The sequence below is a fragment of the Python bivittatus genome, unplaced genomic scaffold (genome assembly GCF_059951505.1).
Source record: "Python bivittatus isolate LINGU-HERP-01145 unplaced genomic scaffold, Pbiv_v1 ctg000580_np1212, whole genome shotgun sequence".
Classification (NCBI taxonomy): domain Eukaryota; kingdom Metazoa; phylum Chordata; class Lepidosauria; order Squamata; family Pythonidae; genus Python; species Python bivittatus.
This window is the reverse complement of record NW_028277087.1, coordinates 31,366,201-31,389,178: the sequence shown is the minus strand read 5'-3', so window position 1 is coordinate 31,389,178 and position 22,978 is coordinate 31,366,201. Positions and strand designations below refer to the sequence as shown.

The following is a 22,978-nucleotide window of genomic DNA, read 5'->3' as shown; positions in this document are numbered from 1 at the left end:
CATTCACCTCCCTTTCTGCATCCAGTCAGTGGTAAGAAGTCCAGCATGTCCTTCATAATATGAAATACTTCAATGCAGCAGTCAGTTATATGGAGAAATGGCAGGGAGATAACCAATCATAGGCAACACTTGATCATTAGGCTTGTCAGAGCATCTATGAGCCCAACTTGTTCAATGAACCATTGTTAAAATAAACCATAAAATAGCAGAATGTTCAAATATTAAGAAATCAATCTACAAGAAGTTTACTACTGAATAAGGTCAATGCAATGAATAGCTGCACATACAATTGCTGGGTTCCCACTTCAAGCTCATCGTGGTTTGTTTTCACCTTGCTTTGCTGAACAAGCCAAAATGGCCTGGTTAACACATAACACTAAGCCATAAACTATAGTTTTCAAATTACATTGACTGGATTTGTACATCACACTGAGCCCAAAGCGAGTAAAACATGTTATGGTAGCAATGTATGAATCCAGTCACTGATTACAAAATTAGAAAAAGCATTAGTTAGCATCATCTGCAAAAGAGGAGCAGGATGTTAATGCTTTTCTGGTTATCTTGTTTCTGCCCCAGACTGACCATTTTGCTGAAAAACAAAAAAAGGAAAGCAATAGCAAGCATGCAGCAGTTAGTAGCACACTCTGCAGATTAAATCCACTGATTTTAAATGATACACATGCAATTGCCTAATAATTACAACATGCTTACCCTTCTCTTTTACATAGTCGAATGACTAAACAGAGTTCAACCATGTACAAGAAAGCTTAATCAAGGAAAAACGGAATGTGAAATACAGAGAGATATCTACATCAAGACTTGAACTAACATGTATCAAGAAAAAAAAACATGACTAGAATCAACAACTAACCTTTGCTCCTGGAAGCACTTCATTTTGCTTTAATGTAAGACTCAGTTCCATCCTTCCAATCAACTTACATATTTGCACAGGATCCGAGGGAGAAACTTCTGGCAGGTTTCGTGCTAATTGAGGGTGTGGCTCATACATAATTTTGGGGTTCCAGCTAGGTGAAAGCTTTGGTTCTGTTAACTTTAAAATGAATAAATGCAAAGGAAAGATTTCAAAGGTAGTATATGCATGCTTTCTGGGCTGTGTGCATATGTATATGCATGCTTTCTGGGCTGTGTACACAAATATATGTATTCAAGCTATCTGAAAACTACACCATTTAGAGCTAGAAAACACTGGAATATTTGGATAAAAACATTGTTAGTATTACCAATTTAACTTTTCCTTTCATAGTGCATAATATTCTGACTAGAAAGTTATATAGTACACTTAGATTATGAGCTGGATTTAAAAGGATTTATACATTAGCATATGCCAAGCTGTTTAGTAAACTCCTTGTTTTATTGTTGTAGCAAGAGGTAATTTTGTAGCAAGAGGTAATTACTCTAATTTAGGAAGGACCCTAACTCAGAAGCAACCTTCCCCAGTTCATTTCTTTTTAATACAAAGCTAAACACAAACCCAGCAAACAGAATTTGTGATATCTCTGGGCCCTACATAGCCCTCAGAGGCATTTTTAAATAATAACATGGTTGGTGGCCATAGGCCAGTGCTTTACTTGAATGTGTGCCCAGAAAAAAAAAGGCAATGGTAAGCTGAAATAGTAGTGAACAACGTGGGAGGCTAGAAGGGTTATTTCCTTTTTTTGGTAAAGTGGTCTTTGTGACTGATCATGAAGCAACACTGAATATTTAATTCAGAATATTTTATTCTACTACATTTTACAAACAAACATACATGGTAAGCTGTATGGCTGGATTTAACAAAATTTTGGTGAATGCCAAATTGCCCAATTTAGCCCTCACAGAAATAGAATCTTAGACATTCAAAACTGCAGATGCTTGGGAGAGAAAACTGGGAGGAATGCTTTAATATGCCTTAAATACATAATATGTACAATACATACAGATAATTATACAGGGAGTCCTTGCTTACCGATGGTAATTGGGACCAGGAACTCTGTCGCTAAGCAACACTGTTGTAAGGGGTGATGTCACATGACCATGCAACTTATGAAGGCAGTTCCGGCAGTCCCAGCTGCCAATGTCAGGCAAATCCCACATGGCTGCAGAGTCCTGCAGTCACATGATCACCATCTGTGACCTCCTGCCAGCTTCCCCACTGACTTTGCTTGTTGGAAGCTGGCAGTGAAGATTGCAAATGGCAATCACACATCCACAGGGACCCTGCAACGGCCGCAACTACAAGGAGCCGTTGTAAGTCTCCCTTGTTCAGCACCGTCATAACTTCAAACGGTCGCTAAATGAGTGGATATTAAGCAAGGACTACCTATTAATGTGTATTTATATTTTCAATCTCCATCATGGCAAATGGTATACAGGTCAAGGAAATAAGTGGTTTTAGAATACTGGAGGTGACAGGAGAGCTGCTATCTAGTCTGATAGACTGAAGGACTGCTGTCTCTGTTGAATGATCACCGGATCCATGGAGCTGCAATTTTAGTCAGGAGACTACCATTTTCTTCACTGGAAGTTCGGCTGGAATTGGGGGTTTCTCCATATGGAAGCAGCCCCCCTGGCCATCCAGTGTATACTTCCTGTCAACATTTGTTAATGGTCCCTCATGCCTCTGAGGTCAAAGGGAAAGGCAATGAATTTCAATTGTGTCTGCCAAGTAATGGAACACTCTCCCACCAAAGTTAGGCTAGCACCTTTGCTGACTATGCCTGCAGTAATTAGAGGAGCTGGTGATTGGACCAGCTCTTTGGAACCATCTCTGGATGAAGGAGATGACTGGATCACGCACAGGTACTCCTTACAGAGGCTTCCTGTGAAAAGATCACAATTTAGCGATCTCCAGTGGGTTGAGTGTTCTAGGAGTCAAGGGAAATATCGACCCCAAGCCATGGTGTGGAGCGGTCAAAGAGACACTAGATTTACTTTTGCTTCCTCTTTTAATTAACATCAGAAACTGCTTATTTGTGATTTACTTGGAATTAAAAACCTCCTGAAGGGCAAGTTGCTGCACACCAGGAGCATTTCCTTCTATCGTGGAAGAAAGAAGATTAAAGTATGTTTAAAGATCAAAAAGAAATATTTTAACATTTGGAACCAGTGAAAGGGAATTAAAAATGTTGATTGCGGACAGTTAAGAGGCCAGATGGATTTGAAATAGCTTTTTTATGGATTGTTTTAAACTTCTAAGAAAATACAGCAAGTGATTTTGGATTTAACCGTGAGAAAATCTGTCCTGGGAAAGTATTGGTTCTGAAAGTAAACATATGGTAAGACTGGGGTTTGAAGGTTAACTAGAAGAACCAGAGAGCAATTAAAGGAAAAGATATCTTCTAACATAATCAACAAACATTCCCTTATTATATAAAAATTTCTAGCTGTTTGGGATCAGTGTGTCCAGGAATTATTTCTAAAATTGGGTCTAATAGAGGTTGTAGAAGAAAATATTTCATTGGATAAAACAGAAGCTGAATAGGGATTCTAAAATGTACTTTAAAGAAATGCTAGACTATAAGAGATGCATGGAAGATATGGAAAAACATGTTGGGGATCTGAAGATGGACTTAAAGTTGCTTGATTATGAGAATGACATGAAGAAAGAAGCTGTAATGGATCAGAAGAGTGACTCTGAGAGCTATCCTGCTTTGGACCCACAAAAGGGAAACACTAAATCTCTAAAACCTTTTCTGAAATAGACAGGGAGAGAATAGTAAGAGAGTACTGTCTGGGATTTTGAGATTGAAGATTGAGCCTTTTTTAAAAAAAAAAAAAGAGAAAGGAATTTAAAGTGGATTTATCAGATCAGGGTTAAATTGTATAAGTTTTGATCCTGGGTTGTTAATACTGAATTTTCTTTTTTTGACCAGGACTGTAAGACAATGATTTACACCTGTAAAAGTGATTTATTTGGTTTAGTTTAAAATAACATGTTATTATTATTGGTCTTTCTTACACTTATGGGGAGAGATCTTTTATGTTTTATTTCTCAGAAAAAATTAGGAAGTTAAAATGCAAAATAGATTTATGTGTTTAAGCTTAAAGTATATAGTTTATTATTGCTGGTACTCTTAATGCTTTTGCTGATTAGACTGATTGATGAATATTTTTTATAATTTAGTTATTGTTTAGAGATGAGAAATAGGAAGAAGAGGGCTTTTTTCTGTAATATTAGAGAAGGTGTTAAGTTATTGTTAATGTATATACTTGCTTGGAGGGAGGGGCAAGTCACCTTTTGTATCTCTCTTCTCTCTTTTCTTTCTCTTTTTTTCTTTTTGTTTGTAGATTCTTTTAGTTCTGTATTAGCTTTTATATTTGTAAAACTTTAATAAAAATATTATTAAAAAAATAGAAACTACTTAATCTCTGGAGGGCATTTGCAGAATAAATGGTCACCACAGCATATTAGCACTTTGTATTTCTGCACTATGACATCCTTTTTTCCTTTTATTGGATCAATATTATATTTCAACTTGCTTTGCTTTTATGGTATAAAACACCAGGATTCATGTTTTCAATTCTGAATTTCTGGTGGCATAGAAATATAATAAATTAATACACAAATAAACAGAATTTTACCAATTGTGTAGTGGAACACACTGGAGAGGATTTTGCTGATGCCGGAAATTCATCCCAGAAAAAAGAAACACCTGAGAGTTGTAATAATTTGTGAGCAAAAGCTGTGGGCTGATGCACATTTCCAGAGCATTCATCAGCAGTTTCATCACAATACACTGTTCTGTAAGCAGTGAAATCAATAATGAAATAGGGACAGAATATAAATTTACATTTTTTTTACTTATATCACATGAATAGCTAGGTTTAAAACACTGTTTTAATAGCAATATTGATTACCTTAGATAGAAAGTTACTTTTAGGGCTTTTTTCAGTTCATAATCTTTAAGATTTATATAATACAATCCTGAGCATGTTTACTTAGAAGCAAATCCAATGAAACACATTTTCAATTAAAATACAAAAGTACACCCCCAATCCAAATTCCTAAGCAGTAAGGCAAGTAAGAGCAGAATACTGGGCATACATGTCCATTATAAAGTATGTTTTGCCCATTTCAGAGCAAACTTAGACTTCATCTAATTTGCATGCAAAATCCCATTCCTATACATGGCTTACTTTCATTAGTTTTTAGCATGATAATCATATCACATGCTAAATGCCTTTCAATATTCTGGTTACTGAATATTCAACATTCCCTATATTAGAAGATGAAATAGGAATTCTTAATAGCTGATCATTATTGTAGTTAATCTTTGTGAATAAATATACAAACAAAAGTAAAAGCCAGTATAAGAGATTGGGGAAACACAGATTTAAGTCCGCACTTAACTACAGAACTAACTGGATGCCTTTGGGCCATCCACTTTCTCTCAAGCCAACCCAGTTCATAGGATTGTTGTAGTAGCAATAAAATGAAAAGTGAATTCATGTATGCCTTGTTAAACTCCTTTCAGAAAGGTGGAATATAAGTGTAATTAATAATAGTAATAGTAATATCATCATCCCAGGTCCTTGAGAAGGACTCGATAGGTGGATAAAAATGCCAAATGCAATCTAAACATCTCGCTAACTGTGCAACCAACAATAATAAAGCAAACCCTTTTAACAAACAAAATTGAAAGAAACTTTACACATTTTGGCTTTAGGAAGGCACTAGGCAATCATAGAGAAGAGAAAAAATGTTGCACAAATGAATAAAGTATAGATTAGCAAAATTACTGAGTTCCCCAGCTTGTGGACAACATTAACTGGAATTACATTTTTCCCATTTTGCCAGATTTAGCATATTCATGGATTGGCTCATGAAGCCAGTGTACACACATATAATCTAGCAAAACATTATTGTACCACATAGGCACAGAAGCATATGCAGTTTAAACTATAACAACATTGATGCGCTACATTTAGTTATAGAATTTCTCTATTTTCTTACACGTTTAAAATCCTAATCAGTACTGCTACAGATACAATCAATGTCACGTTCTCAGTTGTTGGGGAATACAATAGGTCCTTTATTTTAAATTCTCATAAAGTACAGATACTATTCCAACCATCTCTTAAAATAATAAAACCTACTTACTTCTCAATATGAATTTCAAGTGCTGTTCCACTTTTAGAATTATCTGGCACATGTTCAATTCTCAGAACAGTGTCTAAAAAATTGATTTTCACTCTTCTTAAAACTATAATGAAAATACCAAGATAAGAAATAGTGTCACACCTGCTGGGTTCAGACTAGATAGAAAGAAGCATGTATATCAAGGCAGCCCCAATACACATCACATTGAGTAATAAACTACAGTTTATAAATCATAATTGCTGGCCTCACAATAACATATTAAGCTGCAACAAAATGCATACTTAAAAACCTACAGTCATGTGAAAAAGAAAGTACACCCTCTTTGAGTTCTATGGTTTTTACATATCAGGACATAATAAAAATCATCTGTTCCTCAGCAGTTCTCAAAAGTAGGTAAATACAACCTCAGATGAACAACAACACATGACATATTACACCATGTCATCATTTATTTTACAAAAAGAAAGCCAAAATGGAGAAGCCATGTGTGAAAAACTAAGTACACCTTATGATTCAGCAGCTTGTAGAACCACCTTTAGCAGGAATAACTTGAAGTAATTGTTTTCTGTATGACTTTATCAGTCTCTCACATCATTGTGGAGGAATTTTGGCCCACTCTTCTCTACAACACTGCTTCAGTTCATTGAGGCTTGCAGGCATTTGTTTATGCACAGCTCTCTTGAGGTCCCGCCACAGCATTTCAATCAGGTGGAGGTCTGGACTTTGACTGGGCCATTGCAACATCTTGATTCTTTTCTTTTTCAGCCATTCTGTTGTAGATTTGCTGGTGTGCTTGGGATCATTGTCCTGTTGCATGACCCAATGTCGGCCAAGCTTTAGCTGACAGATGCCCTCACATTTGACTCTAGAATACTTTGGTATACAGAGGAGTTTGTGGTCGGCTCAATGACTGCAAGATGCCCAGGTCCTGTGACTGCAAAACAATTCCAAATCATCACCCCTCCACCACTGTGCTTGATGGTTGGTATGAGATGTTTGTGCTAATATGCTGTGTTTGGTTTTCGCCAAATGTGGCGCTGTGCATTATGGCCAAACATCTCCACTTTGGTCTCATCTGTCCAAAGAACAGTGTTCCAGAAGTCTTGTGATTTGTTCAGATGCAACTTTGCAAACCTAAGCCGTGCTGCCATGTTCTTTTTAGAGAGAAGAGGCTTTCTCCTGGCAACCCTTCCAAACAAACCATACTTGTTCAGCCTTTGTCTAACTGTACTGTTATGAACTTTAACATTTAACATGCTAACTGAGGCCTGTAGAGTCTGAGATGTAACTCTTGGATTTTTTGCAATTTCTCTGAGCACGGTCTGACCTTGCACGGTCTGACCTTGGGGTGAATTTGCTGGGACGTCCACTCCTGGGAAGATTGGCAACTGTCTTGAATGTTTTCCACTTGTGAATAATCTTCCTCACTGTAGAATGATGGACTTTCAATTGTTTGGAAATGGCCTTATAACCCTTCCCAGATTGATGGGCAGCAACAATTGCTTCTCTAAAATCATTGATGTCCCTATTCTTTGGCATTGTATTAACACACACCTCAATGCTCAAGACTAGCAAACTCCTAAAACTTCAGCTTTTACAGAGGTAGTCACACGTGCTGATGATCAATTGATCAAGGGTGTTTGATTAGCAGCACCTGGCTGCTACTTAGCCTCTTCATACCTATGGAAGCAGTAAGGGTGTACTTAGTTCTTCACACATGGCTTCTCCATTTTGGCTTTCTTTTTGTAAAATAAATGATGACATGGTGTAATATGTCATGTGCTGTTGTTCATCTGAGGTTGTATTTACCTACTTTTGAGAACTGCTAAGGACCAAATGATTTTTATTATGTCCTGATACGTAAAACCATAGAACTCAAAGAGGGTGTACTTTCTTTTTCACACGACTGGATATAATATTGTATCAGGCATGCAGGTACCTATGTGCCTATTTCCAAAGCATCCTCTGGCTAGAAATGCAGGACAAAAACTGAATTAATGGTGCTGGTACTACTGCTGCTAATAATACAGGCAAATGAACTCTTTCATCTCCCACCAAGTAAAACCATAGACTACACTGCACTAATCAATGTGTAAGAAAAGCAACTGTTATGTGCATTCCTTGAAACAATTCAGACCCCATCTGGGCAGAAAACACTTGAGAACTAAAGTATTGGGAGAGAGACTGTTGAATGAACATGTGGAACATTCTCACTGGCTTCCCTTTCCTACACGACTATTGTCAAATAGTGATTTATGCATTCAAACCTGGCTGGTCTCTATAGTCATTCCCATTACAGGGCCCAGCAACACTTACAAGGTACTAGATAGTGCCACAACAATTTAAAAATTGATAACCCAACTTTTAAATAGATACTTTTGGTAAACTGATAATCTGCTTTGCAGTTTATGAAGCAAACAGTACCTGTTTCAATTGTTTCAGCAAATTTCTCAAGTCCTTCAAAAGGCTGGGACCCTTCTCCTTGTTCATCTGTCAGTTTTTGACTAAGACATTCTTTTGCAAGCTGCATGCTACTCGTCATAAAGCTTGACCAATACATTGGTTCTGAGCAAGAAGCTACCAAAAAAAAAAAGTCATAGATATTTTATTTTTAATCAGTTTCAGCCAGTCATGAATCATGAAATTAATCAGCAATATAATTTCTGACTAAAGCTTTCTGTGTGCACGGCAGTGATTTGCAATGTAGTATAGAAAATGAGAAGGCTCTCAAAGTTTATACTTATTCACATAGAAATTGTTCACTAGCAACATTTTTGTAGATACAGGCAATGGTTTTTCACTTTTTCTTCCTACAGATAACGTAAATGTGGCATAAAAGAGACCAGGGAAAGAGTACTGTGGAGTAAAGTAGACTGTAGGATATATCTACTTTGACTTCATACATGTAGGGAAAACAAATGTTCTGCCTACATATTGCAAGATCAATGAAATACATGAAATTATTCTTCTGCTGCATCAGTGTACCATTTTAACAGCAGAATGTGCAGAATATGGATATCAATTATATTACAAACTTCCAATAAGGTTTGATCTTAAGCTTTTTGAGGACTTTCCCAGCTGCTCCAAGATGCCAATCAATCAATCTTATATTGCCTCTGAATGAAAAGCAGGACTTCTGCAAGTATGATCATGGTATATGAAAGTGATATGGCTGCACAATGATAAAATGAGACTGGTTTTCTCACATATTCAGGATTCTGACCATAGATCTAATTATGTAGCTACAGTCAAGATTCTGAACAAAAGAAAAGCAGTATTAAGACTGTCATTGTATGAAGAAACTTTAAATCAGATGTGAGTTTATAACATACATATCAAGTTGTAAACACAGTGAATGTATGTACATCTCAGTGGCCTAAAACTGTGTTTCCAAAGTAATATAAAATTGTTTACAAGACAAGGTATACCATAGTTTTGAGATCCAAAGTATTTGAGCCAGAAAAATGTATAAACTATAACTGAACACTGAGAAATATTGTCGTCTTCTCCAGTCAAGGAGATTATTTGCAGCAACACTTATTTCCTTATTATCTGATTAAACATGGATAAACCTGCACATTGCTTCACTGATACCAGAGCTGACTCATGAATCATGTGGCTATCCAAATATTCCACCTAGCAAAAATTAAGTGGATACAGATAGTCCTCACTTCATAACCATTCATCTAGCTTCTGTTCAAAGTTACGACACTGCTGAAAAAATGACTTATGACCGTCGCAGCGTCCCTGCAATCAGGTGATCACCTTTTGCGACTTTCCCAGCTGGCTTCTGACAAGCAAAGTCAATGGGGAAGCCAGCAGGAGGTCGCAAGTCATGATCATGTGATGTCTCGCTTAACGACTGTGGGTGATTCGATTAACAACTGTGGGTGATTCGATTAACAACCAAACAAGGACTGCTAGGACTGCCATTGCTAAGTGAGGTAGTCACGTGATGTTTCGCTTAACAACCACTTTGCTTAGTGATGGAGTTGCCAGTTCCAATTAGGGTCATTAAGCAAAGACTACCTGTACTGTGATACTAGTTCATTTACTTATGTTCTAACATGCAAAAAAGCAATAGAATAAGCAATGACAAGCAACTTACCTAGACATGGCCTCGGCTTGAAGACCATCTCTAAGCCCTTCACTTCAAGTGCACAGTTATCTTGAAGCAAAGAGCCCCAAGGAATGGACAGAGATATTGATTGTATAAATCCTTCAGTAACTTCCAACGGAGCATCTGCTGATTCCAGAATCTCATTCAGACTCTGAGCAGGAGGAAGAGAAAATGGAATTTGTAATATTTATTAACAGAATTTGTAATATTTATTACAATTTTTTAACAAATATGGGTAGCTAATTTCTCTTTTGCATCCAAGGCAAATTAGTTTTACCTGCCTAAAAAAATACAAGCTTCAGCAATAATTGCTAGGGTAGCACAGTTCTTTGGGTTCAATCTCCAAAAGCAGTTTTTGAGTATGTGGAAATGTGGATACAGTATCTTTTTAAAATACCTAAATGTGGCTACAGGTCTTCCTCAACTTACGACCATAATTAGGACTGGAATTTCCATTGGTAAACGATGCGGTCATTAAGTGAGTCATGCCCAATTTTACAATCTTTTTTGCTGCAGTCATTAAATGAATCACGTGCTTGTAAGCAAATCTGGCTTTGCTTATCAGAATGCCCCTGGGAAAGTCGCAAATGGCGATCATGTGACCCTGAGACCCTGCAACTGTCATAAATATGTGCCAGTTGCCAAGCACCCAAATTTTGATCACGTGACCATGAGGACGCTGTGACAGTCGTAAGTGTGAGGACTGGTCACAAATCACTTTTTTCAGGGCTGTCATAACTTTGAATGGTCGTTATAGTCGTAAGTTGAGAACTACCTGAATTGGATCCCACCATGTGGCTGCCTTCTGAAACTGCCCCATCATTCTGGAAAAGATGTGGCTGCTAAAAACATGTTGCAGACAGGTCTTATTTTCACACTCTTATGTGCTTTGAAGCTCTTTTTGGAGACTGAAACTGAAGCAATGCACACACCAAAAAGAATTTTAAAAACCTGTGTTTAAAATAACAAAGATAGTTGCCAATTTGGATGCCTTTGGGAGGTGATTAGACCAATTCATGCAGGTTAAAGCTACCACTGTCTATTAGTCACAATGACTATACATTACTTCTGGTATGTGCAAACCAAAATACATGAAACGTATTATTGTACTCATGTCCTATTTGTAATCTTCTCACTGACATCTGGTTGGACATTGTGGAAAAAATATGATAGTATATCTAGATTTCTGATCTGATGCATCGTAGCTCTTATCATATATTACAAAACAGCAAATCCCTTAGTCTTATTTTCTTTTCCACTGCAATCTGTAATTTTAATGTAAATCGGGATATGCATTCATAGAAATACACATATCACTCAATATAGATGGATGCACCCATTCTTACTACTTCTATGCTCCAATAAAATAATACATTCTGCTAATTCATATATCCAATGTCAACAAATCCAATTAACTATCAGTATAGTTTTAAGTGTTACAAAATCTAATTTCATAGTCACACACAAAAATACCTAACAGAACAGGTAAAATGATTGTAAAAGGCTTTATTACAATTAAGATAAATTATTATTTTTTATAAAATGCCTATTTTAAAGCTGTCAGACTTGCCAACAACTGAGTTTATTTAAGCACATGTTACTTTGTTCATCAGTTATAAAAAGCTGTGGAAAACTATTATTAGTAATAAATTGACATTAATATTTTCAAATGCTATAGCAAGGCAAATGCTTTCAAATGTTAAAACACAGAAAAGTTAAACAAAAACAACCCCACAGAAATGCACATAACAGAGAATGGTGTTGATTTACTGAGAACATAAAATATTTCCTGAAAAATTCAGCTAATAACATAGACATCTTTATCATTACAGATGTTCCCAATTGCATATCCCTCTAATTAATCTCATACTCTTGACACAGTCAATATTGTTTTCCCTAACATAACCCACTGCTCCAGAAAATATCTCCAAAGGAGTTTATTAGGCTTAAGAAGCTCTAAAAGATATCAGTCATGATTTGGGACGCTGAATATATACAAAAGATAGAAGTTCAAGGAAAACAGATTTACAAAATGCTCACCAAATAGAACATGGCTTAAATATTGCAGGAAGTGGAGAAAGTGGAAGAAACATTCACATCTAGACCCATGACAGTCAAGACTGAAGCCTAGGCATGAGACTGAAACCAAATTGGTTGCCTTCATGGATGACTCATACAGGGAGTTGGATGGAGGAAACATGACATCCTTGCCTTATTAGATCTCTTGTAGGCTTCTGATATTGATTATAAGTATCCTTCAGGACAGCCTGCATGGTTCAGAAGTGTCAGATTCAGCCTAGGAAGCACACTCAGAGCCGTTGGTCAGTTTCACTGAGCCGTTAGTCAGTTTCACCGCCTCAGGCAATAGGTGATCAGGGCAAGGAAGCAATGTAACCGCAAGTTAACTACCAACAGGGGGTGGGCAGTTAACTCGCAGTGGGGAGTCAATTAGAAGTGGCAACACTGTAGCGCAGCCGGCGCCCCGGGCAACTCCAGCTTAAAATACACCAGGAGCGCAGCAATCCAGGGGCAATCAGCGGGCAATTCAAAACCAGATTAAAACAGCCACTCCAACTCACCATGAGAAAAGCTCAAGGAATGCAAGGGCAAGATAGACAAAGGAAGAAATCATAACACAGCAGAAACTGGCTGAATCTGCCACCAAGGCGAGGGGAAGGAAGATTGCAACGGACAGATGGGTAGCCCAGGGCAAGGGCAAGGGGTGGAACCGAGGGGTGACTACGGGTCAAGGGGGTAACCCTATAAAGCTGTTGTAAGAAACTGCACCAAACCAATCCTGGCTTTGTCTGTAACTGCTACGCATTACGGTTTCTGTTCAGTGCCGAATGCAGCGAACCTTACAAGAAGAACTGTAGCAAAGTGATTCTGTTCCTTCCTGAGTGGGAGGGTCTACTTGGTTGCCATGTGGGGGGAGAGAGAGAGAGACTGGTCCTTTGAGTGGTCCATTATGGAGTGTCAGGACTCTTCCCTGTTTAATATTTATATGAAGCTATTAGGAGAGGTCATCTGTTAATTTGGCATGAAGCTTCATCAGTTTCATCAGTAGACACTTATCAGTATATCTCCACCCTGGGACAAATGAGGTGATGTGATAGAAACCCTAACCAAGTATCTAAAGACTGTAAGAGTTTGGATGGGGAGAAAAAGGCTCAGACTAAATCTTAGCAAGATGGAATTGCTACTTTATTCAGAAGCCTACTGATTGTGGATTCATAGCATCTTTGTTAATTGATGGGATTGTGTTCCCCCCATGGACAGCAGCCCACAAGTTGGGGGTCTTTCTGGATTCTGATTTTTTTAAAGGGAGGGGAGCTTAACACTATCCACTATGATTCAAATATCATATTCACTGTTCAATAAAGCCCTTAATAGGGCTACTCCATTTTATCTGAATTGGTACATATTTCATAGACCTCATTCCTGGTACATATTTAGACACCCAAAGCTATAACTGCATCTGATAAAACATCGGTATATATATATATATATGTGTATGTGTGTGTGTGTGTGTGTGTGTGTATGTGTGTGTGTGTGTATGTATGTGTGTGTGTGTGTGTGTGTGTGTATATATATATATATATATATATATATATATATATACACACACACCGATGTTTTATCAGATGCAGTTATAGCTTTGGGTGTCTAAATCTATATATATATATACCTTTGCCACATATTATTTATCCTAACAATTTTGCGTATATGTTTAACCTGGGAAACAGAACCCTGTGAAACCTGAAACATACAGATGGGTAACCCATAGTTCTTAACTACTCTTCTATAATCTGTAGAACCCTGCCCACATTTCCACAGTATTCAGCAAGATATCTAACAGTGGAGAAACACCAACTCCAGCCAGTTTCCTAAACTTTCAGTGATCCTATTCAGAACTGATGCTTCCCTGTCAATATACCAGAAGTGAAGCAGTGATCTTAAACAGGAAAATGGGAATGAAGAAGCTTCAAAAACGCTTGGGGTACTGGGCCCTAACCCAGCACCACATGAGATCCAGAGGACAATTTTTTTTTCTACATACAGTATTGTAAGTGCCAAGAGTATAATAAAAAATCCACAGCACTGTCCTTTGGAATCAAAGTAGGAGCATGTCCAATGAAGCACAAACTTTATAAAAATGTTCCTGAATACCACTGGGATATCCAGGAAAATGCCTGGAAAATTTTTTAGGGAGCATGGAAGACCAAGGAAGCTGAAAAAGCTCTCTCTTTCAGCTACACCGTCTTGGACAACATTAGTGCCCAAGCAGACAAGGGTCAAGAGTGAATGTGATAAACTGCACCTCTTCAGGAACTCTCTACATCCTCAGGCTATAGCAACTGAAACAAGGAAATGTGGCTACACAAAAAATAGACTCATGGTGCATTTATAAGGCGTCCAAGATGGACTTCAACAAACATGAACAATTTATCACACAGCTTAGCAAATAAGTCACAGCAAACTACCAAAGAATCCAATGGCCTCAAATGAAGAAGGTTCCTTGCCATTTAGAATAATGGCACTGTATCAATGTAAGTGGGATTTCTTTCCTGCAACTGAATCAGGCTTAAGGTAGAATCAGACCCAATAATTAACTGGTTTGCCCAAAGGTTTCTCCTTTGTGTTTAATTTTTCACCTTCAAAAATTTTATTCAAAGCACCCTAAAATACCACAGCTTATTCACTTTAATCAGAAAACTATCAAAATGACTGTGATATTCTAGAGAATCAAACTATAGAATTGAGAAAATTGTAAGTGGTACCAATTTTCAATAAGCTGCTAAGAAACCAGATTGATTAATCTATCTCACACACGTGGATTGAACATTTCAGGTGATAAGACCCGCAACTGTTGAGCAATGAAGTATGGTCATAGTACACGTATCCTACTTACAGATCAGTTCAATAGCATCCAAACCCTGCACTTTTAAATGTCAATATTTAGAATTGCCTTAACTTTCACAACTACCTTCCCTCTACATCAAAATACTAATGTTCAAATCAAAAGAGGAACTCTCCTTGTTATATTCTATATTTTATTAAAGGGTAGCATAAGCAAAGACAGGAAATCTGCTCCAGATCACACAGTGCACAGAATTGTAGCTGTCTATATTATATGAATATAAATGTTACCCAAATCTTAGTAACATGAACTTGGGCAAATTTTATGAAGTTTATCTTGCATCTGTGAACACTATCATTATCAATTTCACATCTGTATCATAGTACAGAAAGTACTAGATTTTATTTATAATTAATTGTTCTAAAAACAGCCTTCCTATCTAATGGCTATGTTTTCAAGAAATAAATGATATCACTATTGTGTATGTATATTTATACATTTAATACTTACATAATGTTACAATAAATGGGTGCCTGCATTTATCTAGTCATAATTTAATACAATGGATCAGAGCATTAAATAAGAGTATTAAATAAAAAGTTTTAATATGTGGACTTATTAGGGATGTTTAATGCCAAATAGAAGGAACAAAAGGCTTTGTTTACTGACTGTAACCAACATAAAAGCCTCAACAACTCACTGGTGGTTACTGCTAACAATGACCTCTTCTGGTAATCTGAGTCAAAACAATGTTATCATAATGCATTGAAGACCAATGTCAACACCTATAAGTACTTTAAAAGAGAGAGGGAAAGCTAGAAAGGAAACAACACTAACATTCAGGAGATGCTCAATGTCACAATGAAAATTACCCAATTAAAACATTCAGCCACTGACAGAACAAACTGGAGCTATGGGAAGGAAAATGAAGATGCTGCAGCAGACAGAACAAACTGGAGCTATGGGAAGGAAAATGAAGATGCTGCAGCAGACGATAAGGAAGGCAGCCATTGAGTGAAGGCAATCAGTGAGTAGCCATGCCCTTAATCCACATTTTTTTTTTCAGCTGGAAGGTTTCTGATTGAGAAGTTCTAAAGAGAGTTAAGATTCCAGATGCTATAAACCAAATCTCGAAAAAGCAAATTTCATAAAATAACTAGATTAAAACTAAACAATCTATTTCAAGTAATACTTTCCATGCCAATTAAAATATAAAAATAGGAAAAGATACTGATGAATACTTCTACCAAAGTAAAACCAACAAAGGCCTTTTCTAAAATTTCTAAAAATCTTCTAAATTTGGGTAAAAGCATTTTCCATCTACTTCTATAAAAATTAAATTGAGGCATAAAATCACAAAAGTGTTTCTGCTTACAAAGACCTTTTCAAAAAAATATGTTTATATTAAAAATATAAAAGCGTACCTTGCAGTTCTCTACATATACAGAATCATTTTTTAAAACTCTTCTTTATCCCTAAATTGTAATGCTGCAAAATATGGATTTGATCATATACCTACCATTGCCTTGAATTGTGTATCAGACTTTCACTGAGTCATACAAGAATGAAACTAGGCAGTAGGATCACCACCAGAATGAACCTGCCAATCCAATCATCTCACAATTCAAACGATAAGGCAAAATAATTTTTCAGTGGTCAAATACTATTTCCAGTACTAGGTTTCCAAAAATCTAGAGAATTTTTCCTTACCTGACCTCTTTTTGAAACTATTATTCTTCAGCAGTACCAAATAAAATGTATCAAAATGTGAATGTTTACTCAGAAGAAAACTCTAACATAAATTTGTACTTCTTCCAAGTGAACCAACTGATGATTACAACCTGAATGAGGCAGCTGTTTTCCAACAGAAAATCATTTCCTTTCTCATTTCCTTTTTTCTCTCCTAAATATAAAATAAAAAACCCATATTGGTTTCAATACCACCATGACAGCTTCAATAAGAGAGGGCAGAAATAAGTACTTGGATTATGATCCAAGTATGTGGGAATGAGACATTGTTCACAGATAAACCTGTTTACACCTGTCAACCTTGGACTGCTCCAAACAGCCTCAATGCAGTGCACTCCACTATTTTGTCAAGAGAAGCACAATAATCAGAGGTCAGGCAGGAAACTGAAACAGCAGCCTGGAAACATCTGTCAAAAGACAGTTCCTCATTTGCCAGCTGGAAGGTCCACAAGAAATGCACAAAGGATCACTTACCCATTTATCTAGAGGCACCTGTGCCAAGCAGCCCGTGCCTTGGTAAAGATCTAGTGTGAGCTGCTCCAAGCTGAGCTTCTCCTGGAGAAAGTGGCCCAGGTACCTCTGCAGCAGATACCTGCAGGCCCTTTTTTTAATCGACTCCGAGAAGGGCCAAGGCATGATGGCCAGGAAGGGAGGTAGGGAAGTCCGGAATTCCACTCCAAGGCTGGAATTTCGGTCTGGAGGAAGAGAGATCGGGGTCCCCGCGACGGGACCTGCAGGGAAGGAGAAGGAATGGGGCAGGAGGACGAGCCGGGACCGATAACGGTCTTCACGAGTTGCCAGGCGGGGTCTGCCAAGAGGACGACGAAGAATGGGAGCAGGAGGAGGAGGAGGCTCGACTGCCCCACAAGTCAGTAACTGGGATCTCAAAAAAGGGGCGTGCCGAGGGCGTCGCTGAATGTCAAGAGAATCGAAAGGGGGGCCGGGACAGTAAGTTTGCCTCGGGAGGGAAGGGGGACTGTCCGGGGACTGGGCCTCGCTTAGTCGTGGGAAAGAGCCGCCCGGCTCGTCTGTTCAGTCCTGCCCGAGAAGGCTTCACGCCGTAAGACTTCCGAGAGCACCGCCGCGAAGGTGAGGAGGGGTAGCTTCATCTCGCCTCTCTGCTTCTCACGCCGCCGCCATCTTCTCCGAGGCCCACCCCCAGAAAATTAAAGGGAAAGGGCCGGGCGCGGGAGGTTCACGGCCACAAGGGTCTCCCGCTTCCCTCCCTTCTCGCCGCCCCGCCGAGCTCGAGAGGTCCGGCCGCAAGGTATTTCTCTTCCCGCCCCCTTTCCCCGCCCCACCGCCAGGGCGGAGATGTTGAGTTGTTGTTGCGCCGCTCAGCCGCGTCGCGTAGCACGCTTTACGGGACGTCAATCTCGCGGGCGCGCCTCGTCATCTTCTGCACGGCGGAAGGGAGAGGAGGCTGGCGGGAAAGTGGTCGCTGGAAGTCACGTGACCGCTCACCCTCGGAAAGTAGAGATAAGGCGAAGGAAGAGCGGCGCGGGGCTCTTATTTCAGGGTTCCAATTCAGTGCCAGCATCAAAAGGGCGGGAGTATTCACAAACGCGTCTAGGGAAGTGCTAACAGGTTTTCCTCCATTTCTCTGATTTGTCTATAGCTTTTTTTTAAAGAGGTCGTATTAGTTTGATAGAAACATGTATAAAGTAAGGAAAGGATAAAATAAAATTGGAGATTAATGCCAAACGTGTTTGCTTATAACGCTATTTGTTTTTGAAAAAGCCTATCCCATGCATATTTGCGCAGTGCAATATGCAGTAAAAGCATTGTGTGCCTAAATAGGTTTTCCTTTATTAAATATACTTCTAGGTCCGCTCCATACGAATCCACGTCTCTGCCGTCCTACGAATTCCCTCCTGACCCACGTGCCCTTCCCCGCAGGCAAGCTCCATTGGCAGCCGGAAGTGCCGCTCTTGTTCTCCCGGCCGCCGGTTGGCGATCGTGGCACGTGACAGCCGAGGAGGTGGGACAAGGCGAGCGGGGGCCTGCTGCCCGCCTGCTTCCTTAGTGTCTTCGCTGTTCGGAGCAGAGAGGCTTAACTCCGCACGGCAATGGAGGGCACGGGAGCCATTCACATACAAGACCCATTCGACGAGCAGACGGTGAAGGAGAACGGATTTGGGTAGGTGCGCCGTCGCGGCAGGAGGGGGAAGTCGTCTGGGGCGGGTTGGGTTGTTACACGGGAGATCGCGGGGGTGGGGATGCGGCTGTCCAGGGTAACGTAGGAGGGAACTGGAATCCGCCCTGCATTAGCCGTCCCCCACCCGGGATCTTCCTGAGGTGCTGGGACTACAACTTCCACGATTTCCAGAGAATCAGGTGTGGAAGCTTCTCCGCCTCTGTTGCGGTGCGTCGGTCCGAGGGTGTGCTGCGTGCTTTCATATACATGCTTTGCAGCCTTACATTTGTCCCCAGTATATGAATGTTCTCATTTAGCTTGGTTGTTTGTTTGCAGAGGTTTCATTACCCGACCAGGTAACATCATCATCATCATCATTGTTGTTATTATTATTATTATTTTATTATTATTATTATTATTTAATTTTTTATCAGCTCCACGCCAAATTCGGGTGCCTGAGTTTTAAAGGCAACACGAAGACTCCACCGTTCAACTCTGAGCTACATGTATTCTCTTCTGTTGTTCTCATTTAGGTTGCATGGGGAGTGGGAGTTGTGTAATGCAAGAAATGCTGAGGAAGGGTTGTGGGATTGCTGAGAAAAACGGGCATCTGGATTGTGGGATCTCAGAGTCGCCTGGAGAGTGATAAGAAGGGGGTGGTCTATAAAATTGAAGGATGGCAGCAAGCGGGAAGGAAGCTTCTAGGCAAACCTGCCTGGGTGGGAAATAGTGATAAACAATGAGTTTAAGTAGAAGGAAGAGGGGGTAGCGTACTGTGGGTTGAATAGAATGCTGGCTGATCAATTTCTTCAGAATCCGTGAGTGCACCGAAAGCTCTTCCCAATTATCATGAAATTAAGATTTATGCAAGTGATCATATTTCAAAATAAAAGTGCCAGGCAAAATTTTTAAAAAGGCTCTGCTGTTTGGAACTCCCCACTGCCCAAATCTTATTATGTGTTACGAATTGTAATTAAGTTTTTATATTTTCTAAAAATTCATATTAGATTTAGAAATATATTAAAAGTTCTGGTTGAGTAATGTAAAATGCAAGAGGTCTTTGGATAAGTTGTAAACACTATACACATATTTTTGTATGCAGAATGGAGACTGATTATAATTCCATGGATGTATCCAGTAGCACTGGGATTGAAGACCCTTCTGAATTCAACTATTTTGAAGGAACAGATATGAAGGACATGAGAATAGAAGCAGAAGCTGTTGTGAATGATGTTTTGTTTGCTGTGAGCAACATGTTTGTCTCTAAAAGCCTCCCATGTGTTGAAGATGTGGCATACATCAATGTGGAAACTAGGGAAAGGAACAGATATTGCCTAGAGCTAACAGAAGCAGGACTCAGGGTAATGTTCGTTTTGTGCATATATTTTTAAGTGTTTGCTACAGGCCAGTTAGTAAACTACAGTACATTATTACAAAAGCAGTCTACTTCTTTTCTTTAAGCTCCAAATATTTTATATAGAAAATAAATTTCCAGGAATCAGTAATTTGACACAATGAATACTTCAAAAATTTCCCCATGCCATCAATTTTTTGTCCATTAAAGCGTTAGTAGAAATGTAGCTGGCATAGTTGTCCACTTGCTTTCTCATACAGTATAAATTGTATTTGTAAGGCACATCATTTCTTGCCAACCAAATCTTTTCAAGTTGCCAGCAATATTGTGCCACAATAAAGTGTAATTCAGATGTGCTTCCAAGCATCCAAAACTAGGACTCAGTTTCTTGAAATTTCATATGGAGTTCTTGCTTCCCTTTGAAATATCCCTTTAAAAACATTTACTGTGGCTATAAAAACATGTGGGATACATCTTTAGTATAAGTCAGTTCTTGAGAGTTCCAGGTTCTTGACTGTCTTTTAAAGATCCAAAGGAAAAAAAGCTCTGTAGAACATATCATATTGTCTTACTTTATCCATGTGTTTATATTGTACTGAATCCTTTCTCACTTCTGAAATATATTACTTTTTCTTGTGTAGGTGGTTGGTTATGCTTTTGACCAGATGGATGAGAGTTTACAGAATCCCTACCATGAGACTGTCTACTCTTTGTTGGACTCAGTTAGCCCAGCATATCGAGAAGCTTTTGGAAATGCATTATTACAAAGACTAGAAGCTTTGAAAAGCGATGGGCAGTCCTGATTGAATCTACAACCAAAGGAGAGTTCCACAAAATGTTGTCATTGAGAATTTTGAATAGGTTATGCTGAGAACTGATAGCAGAGGAATAATTTGTTTAACTTCCATTCCTTGCTTTCAAAATTAGTTGCTCCACTAGTTGTAATGGCACTATCTATAACCTTCATAACTGATGCTGTTCTCAGTAAATAACTCTGTTTGTTCTCAACATTTCAAACAAAGTTATAGTTCTTGGTTAATTTTCTTTCAAGAGATTATGTAATGTTTCAGTTTTGATCTGTATTAACTCAGTTCTTAATTTTAGTAATACTGCAGTTGGCATTAAATACTTTTAACAAGATAATGCTTGTTCAGAATTTGCACAATAGTGTTTTTCAAGGCTAACTAGTTTTATGAAGAACAAAAAATTGCATTGCCAAGCTTAGTAAAATAGATTTTTTCATTTACAAGATTTATCTAACTCAATTTGTGATGTATTCTGTAATTCACTAGAAAATCATAATGAATACTCTTAAATTGTATAATGAGATACACTTACAAACATATTAAGCCCAATACTGATTAGCAGTAAAAAAAAGTAGTGTTTATTGTATGGGTTGCAAGCTTTGCATACTGAACAGAAGATGAATTGTTGGCATAATGAATGTATTCATCAATTGAAATACAAATGGTATAAGCACAAAGATAAGGAACTAAAAGGTGCATTCTTCATAAAGCCCCATCTTTCTTACAGTTTTTGCTAAAATTGTATTCATATTCTGTAAAGGGTTATTTACAGTTTAAATGTTTACATAATGTACAGTATATTGGAAAGTATTTTTCAGTCCTTCTTTAATATATTCCCGGTTAATAAATATTTCCATATTACCTTTAAGTATTTTAGCCAGCATTTTAAATTAATGTACAAAATAATATTAATTCAAAACCAAAGACTCAAGTTGGATTTGAATTGGGAGAAAATTAGATGTCTAAATATGAAACTTGCTAACTTCCAGTGCTGCTGTAATTTTTTGTTTTTAATTTTCAATGCTTGCAAAAAGGACCTGTTTTTAGATGAAAGTCTATGTATAGCAGTCACAGTAGCACTGTGTGGTGATAGTTTTGCTACCTAATGGTGACATTCCTAATTCTCAGACAGATGAAATTTTAAAAATCTTCACAGCTTGAAGGACTTAAATATATGTTTTGCACCTTTGAATCTATTTCTGTGATAGTGTTTTATCCTAGCTGAGAATTTAGTCCAGGAATTTATGTTTTAAAAGTGCAATGCAGTTGTAATGCTGTATTTCATTTTGTACATTTGTTTAAAAAGAACATGAAGTGCACAAACAGAATTGAGTGGATGTATGCTCACATTTAGATCTATAAGAGGAATACATTGGAACTATATAGTTTTTATGTTTGTTAAACTGGAACTTTTTAAATATTTATTACATTTCATATAGCTGCCCACTTTACCCAGCTGACCTTTGTACTCTTTTGTGAATAATGTAGCTGTGTTTATTTTAGAGGTTATACATTTAAATAAAGGCACATAAACAATCTGCACAATTACTCTTCTTTAAATGACTCCTCTTTTACTAAATAATGAGCTTTTAATATAGGTACAAATGAGGGACTTTCAGTTTTATAAAAAAACTTAAAATGTAATTTGGGGAAATAATTTGCTTAATTGGGTGTTCTGTGTGGATAAAAGGCTATGAAAATATCTTGTAAAAAGAGAAGTTACAATTTATTGAGTATAAAACTCAAAGACATTCTCACTTCAAGCAGTGGCCAAATCTTTTGTGAAACAGCAGGAGAAAAATGATGATGATGATTGCCTACAGCAGTGTTTCTTAACCTTGGCGACTAAGA

The 22,978-nt window shown here is 38.1% G+C and overlaps 2 protein-coding genes across 6 annotated transcripts in view; one reads left to right on the top strand and one right to left on the bottom strand.

The window, feature by feature from the left end:
- The window catches only part of ATG2B (autophagy related 2B), a 69,094-nt gene extending 51,551 nt beyond the window's left edge, over positions 1 to 17,543 (bottom strand). For 3 of the 4 annotated variants that reach the window (XM_007438239.4, XM_025173187.2, XM_088149871.1), the window contains exons 1-6: positions 17,305 to 17,543; positions 10,209 to 10,371; positions 8,525 to 8,677; positions 6,101 to 6,203; positions 4,582 to 4,741; positions 872 to 1,051 (exon numbers count right to left, since the gene is read on the bottom strand). In XM_007438239.4, the coding sequence (XP_007438301.1) occupies positions 872 to 1,051; positions 4,582 to 4,741; positions 6,101 to 6,203; positions 8,525 to 8,677; positions 10,209 to 10,371; positions 17,305 to 17,466 (921 nt within the window). In that variant the 5' untranslated portion in view covers positions 17,467 to 17,543. Of the gene's footprint in view, positions 1 to 7; positions 26 to 871; positions 1,052 to 4,581; positions 4,742 to 6,100; positions 6,204 to 8,524; positions 8,678 to 10,208; positions 10,372 to 17,304 lie in introns of those variants that run through there. The other variant, XM_088149872.1, reaches the window with a different exon arrangement.
- A 237-nt stretch (positions 17,544 to 17,780) lies between these two features.
- On the top strand, positions 17,781 to 22,672 carry GSKIP (GSK3B interacting protein). Of its 2 annotated transcripts, none has more exons than XM_015889824.3 (4): positions 17,781 to 17,919; positions 18,658 to 18,970; positions 20,070 to 20,328; positions 20,963 to 22,672. In XM_015889824.3, the coding sequence occupies exons 2-4, from the start codon at positions 18,900 to 18,902 to the stop codon at positions 21,122 to 21,124; spliced, it is 492 nt and encodes a 163-aa protein (XP_015745310.1). In that variant the 5' UTR covers positions 17,781 to 17,919; positions 18,658 to 18,899; the 3' UTR covers positions 21,125 to 22,672. The 2 variants fall into 2 exon arrangements, with proteins under 2 accessions (XP_015745310.1, XP_088006000.1); XM_088149874.1 differs by lacking the exon at positions 17,781 to 17,919 and adding an exon at positions 17,959 to 18,097.
- The last annotated feature ends 306 nt before the right edge of the window (positions 22,673 to 22,978 follow it).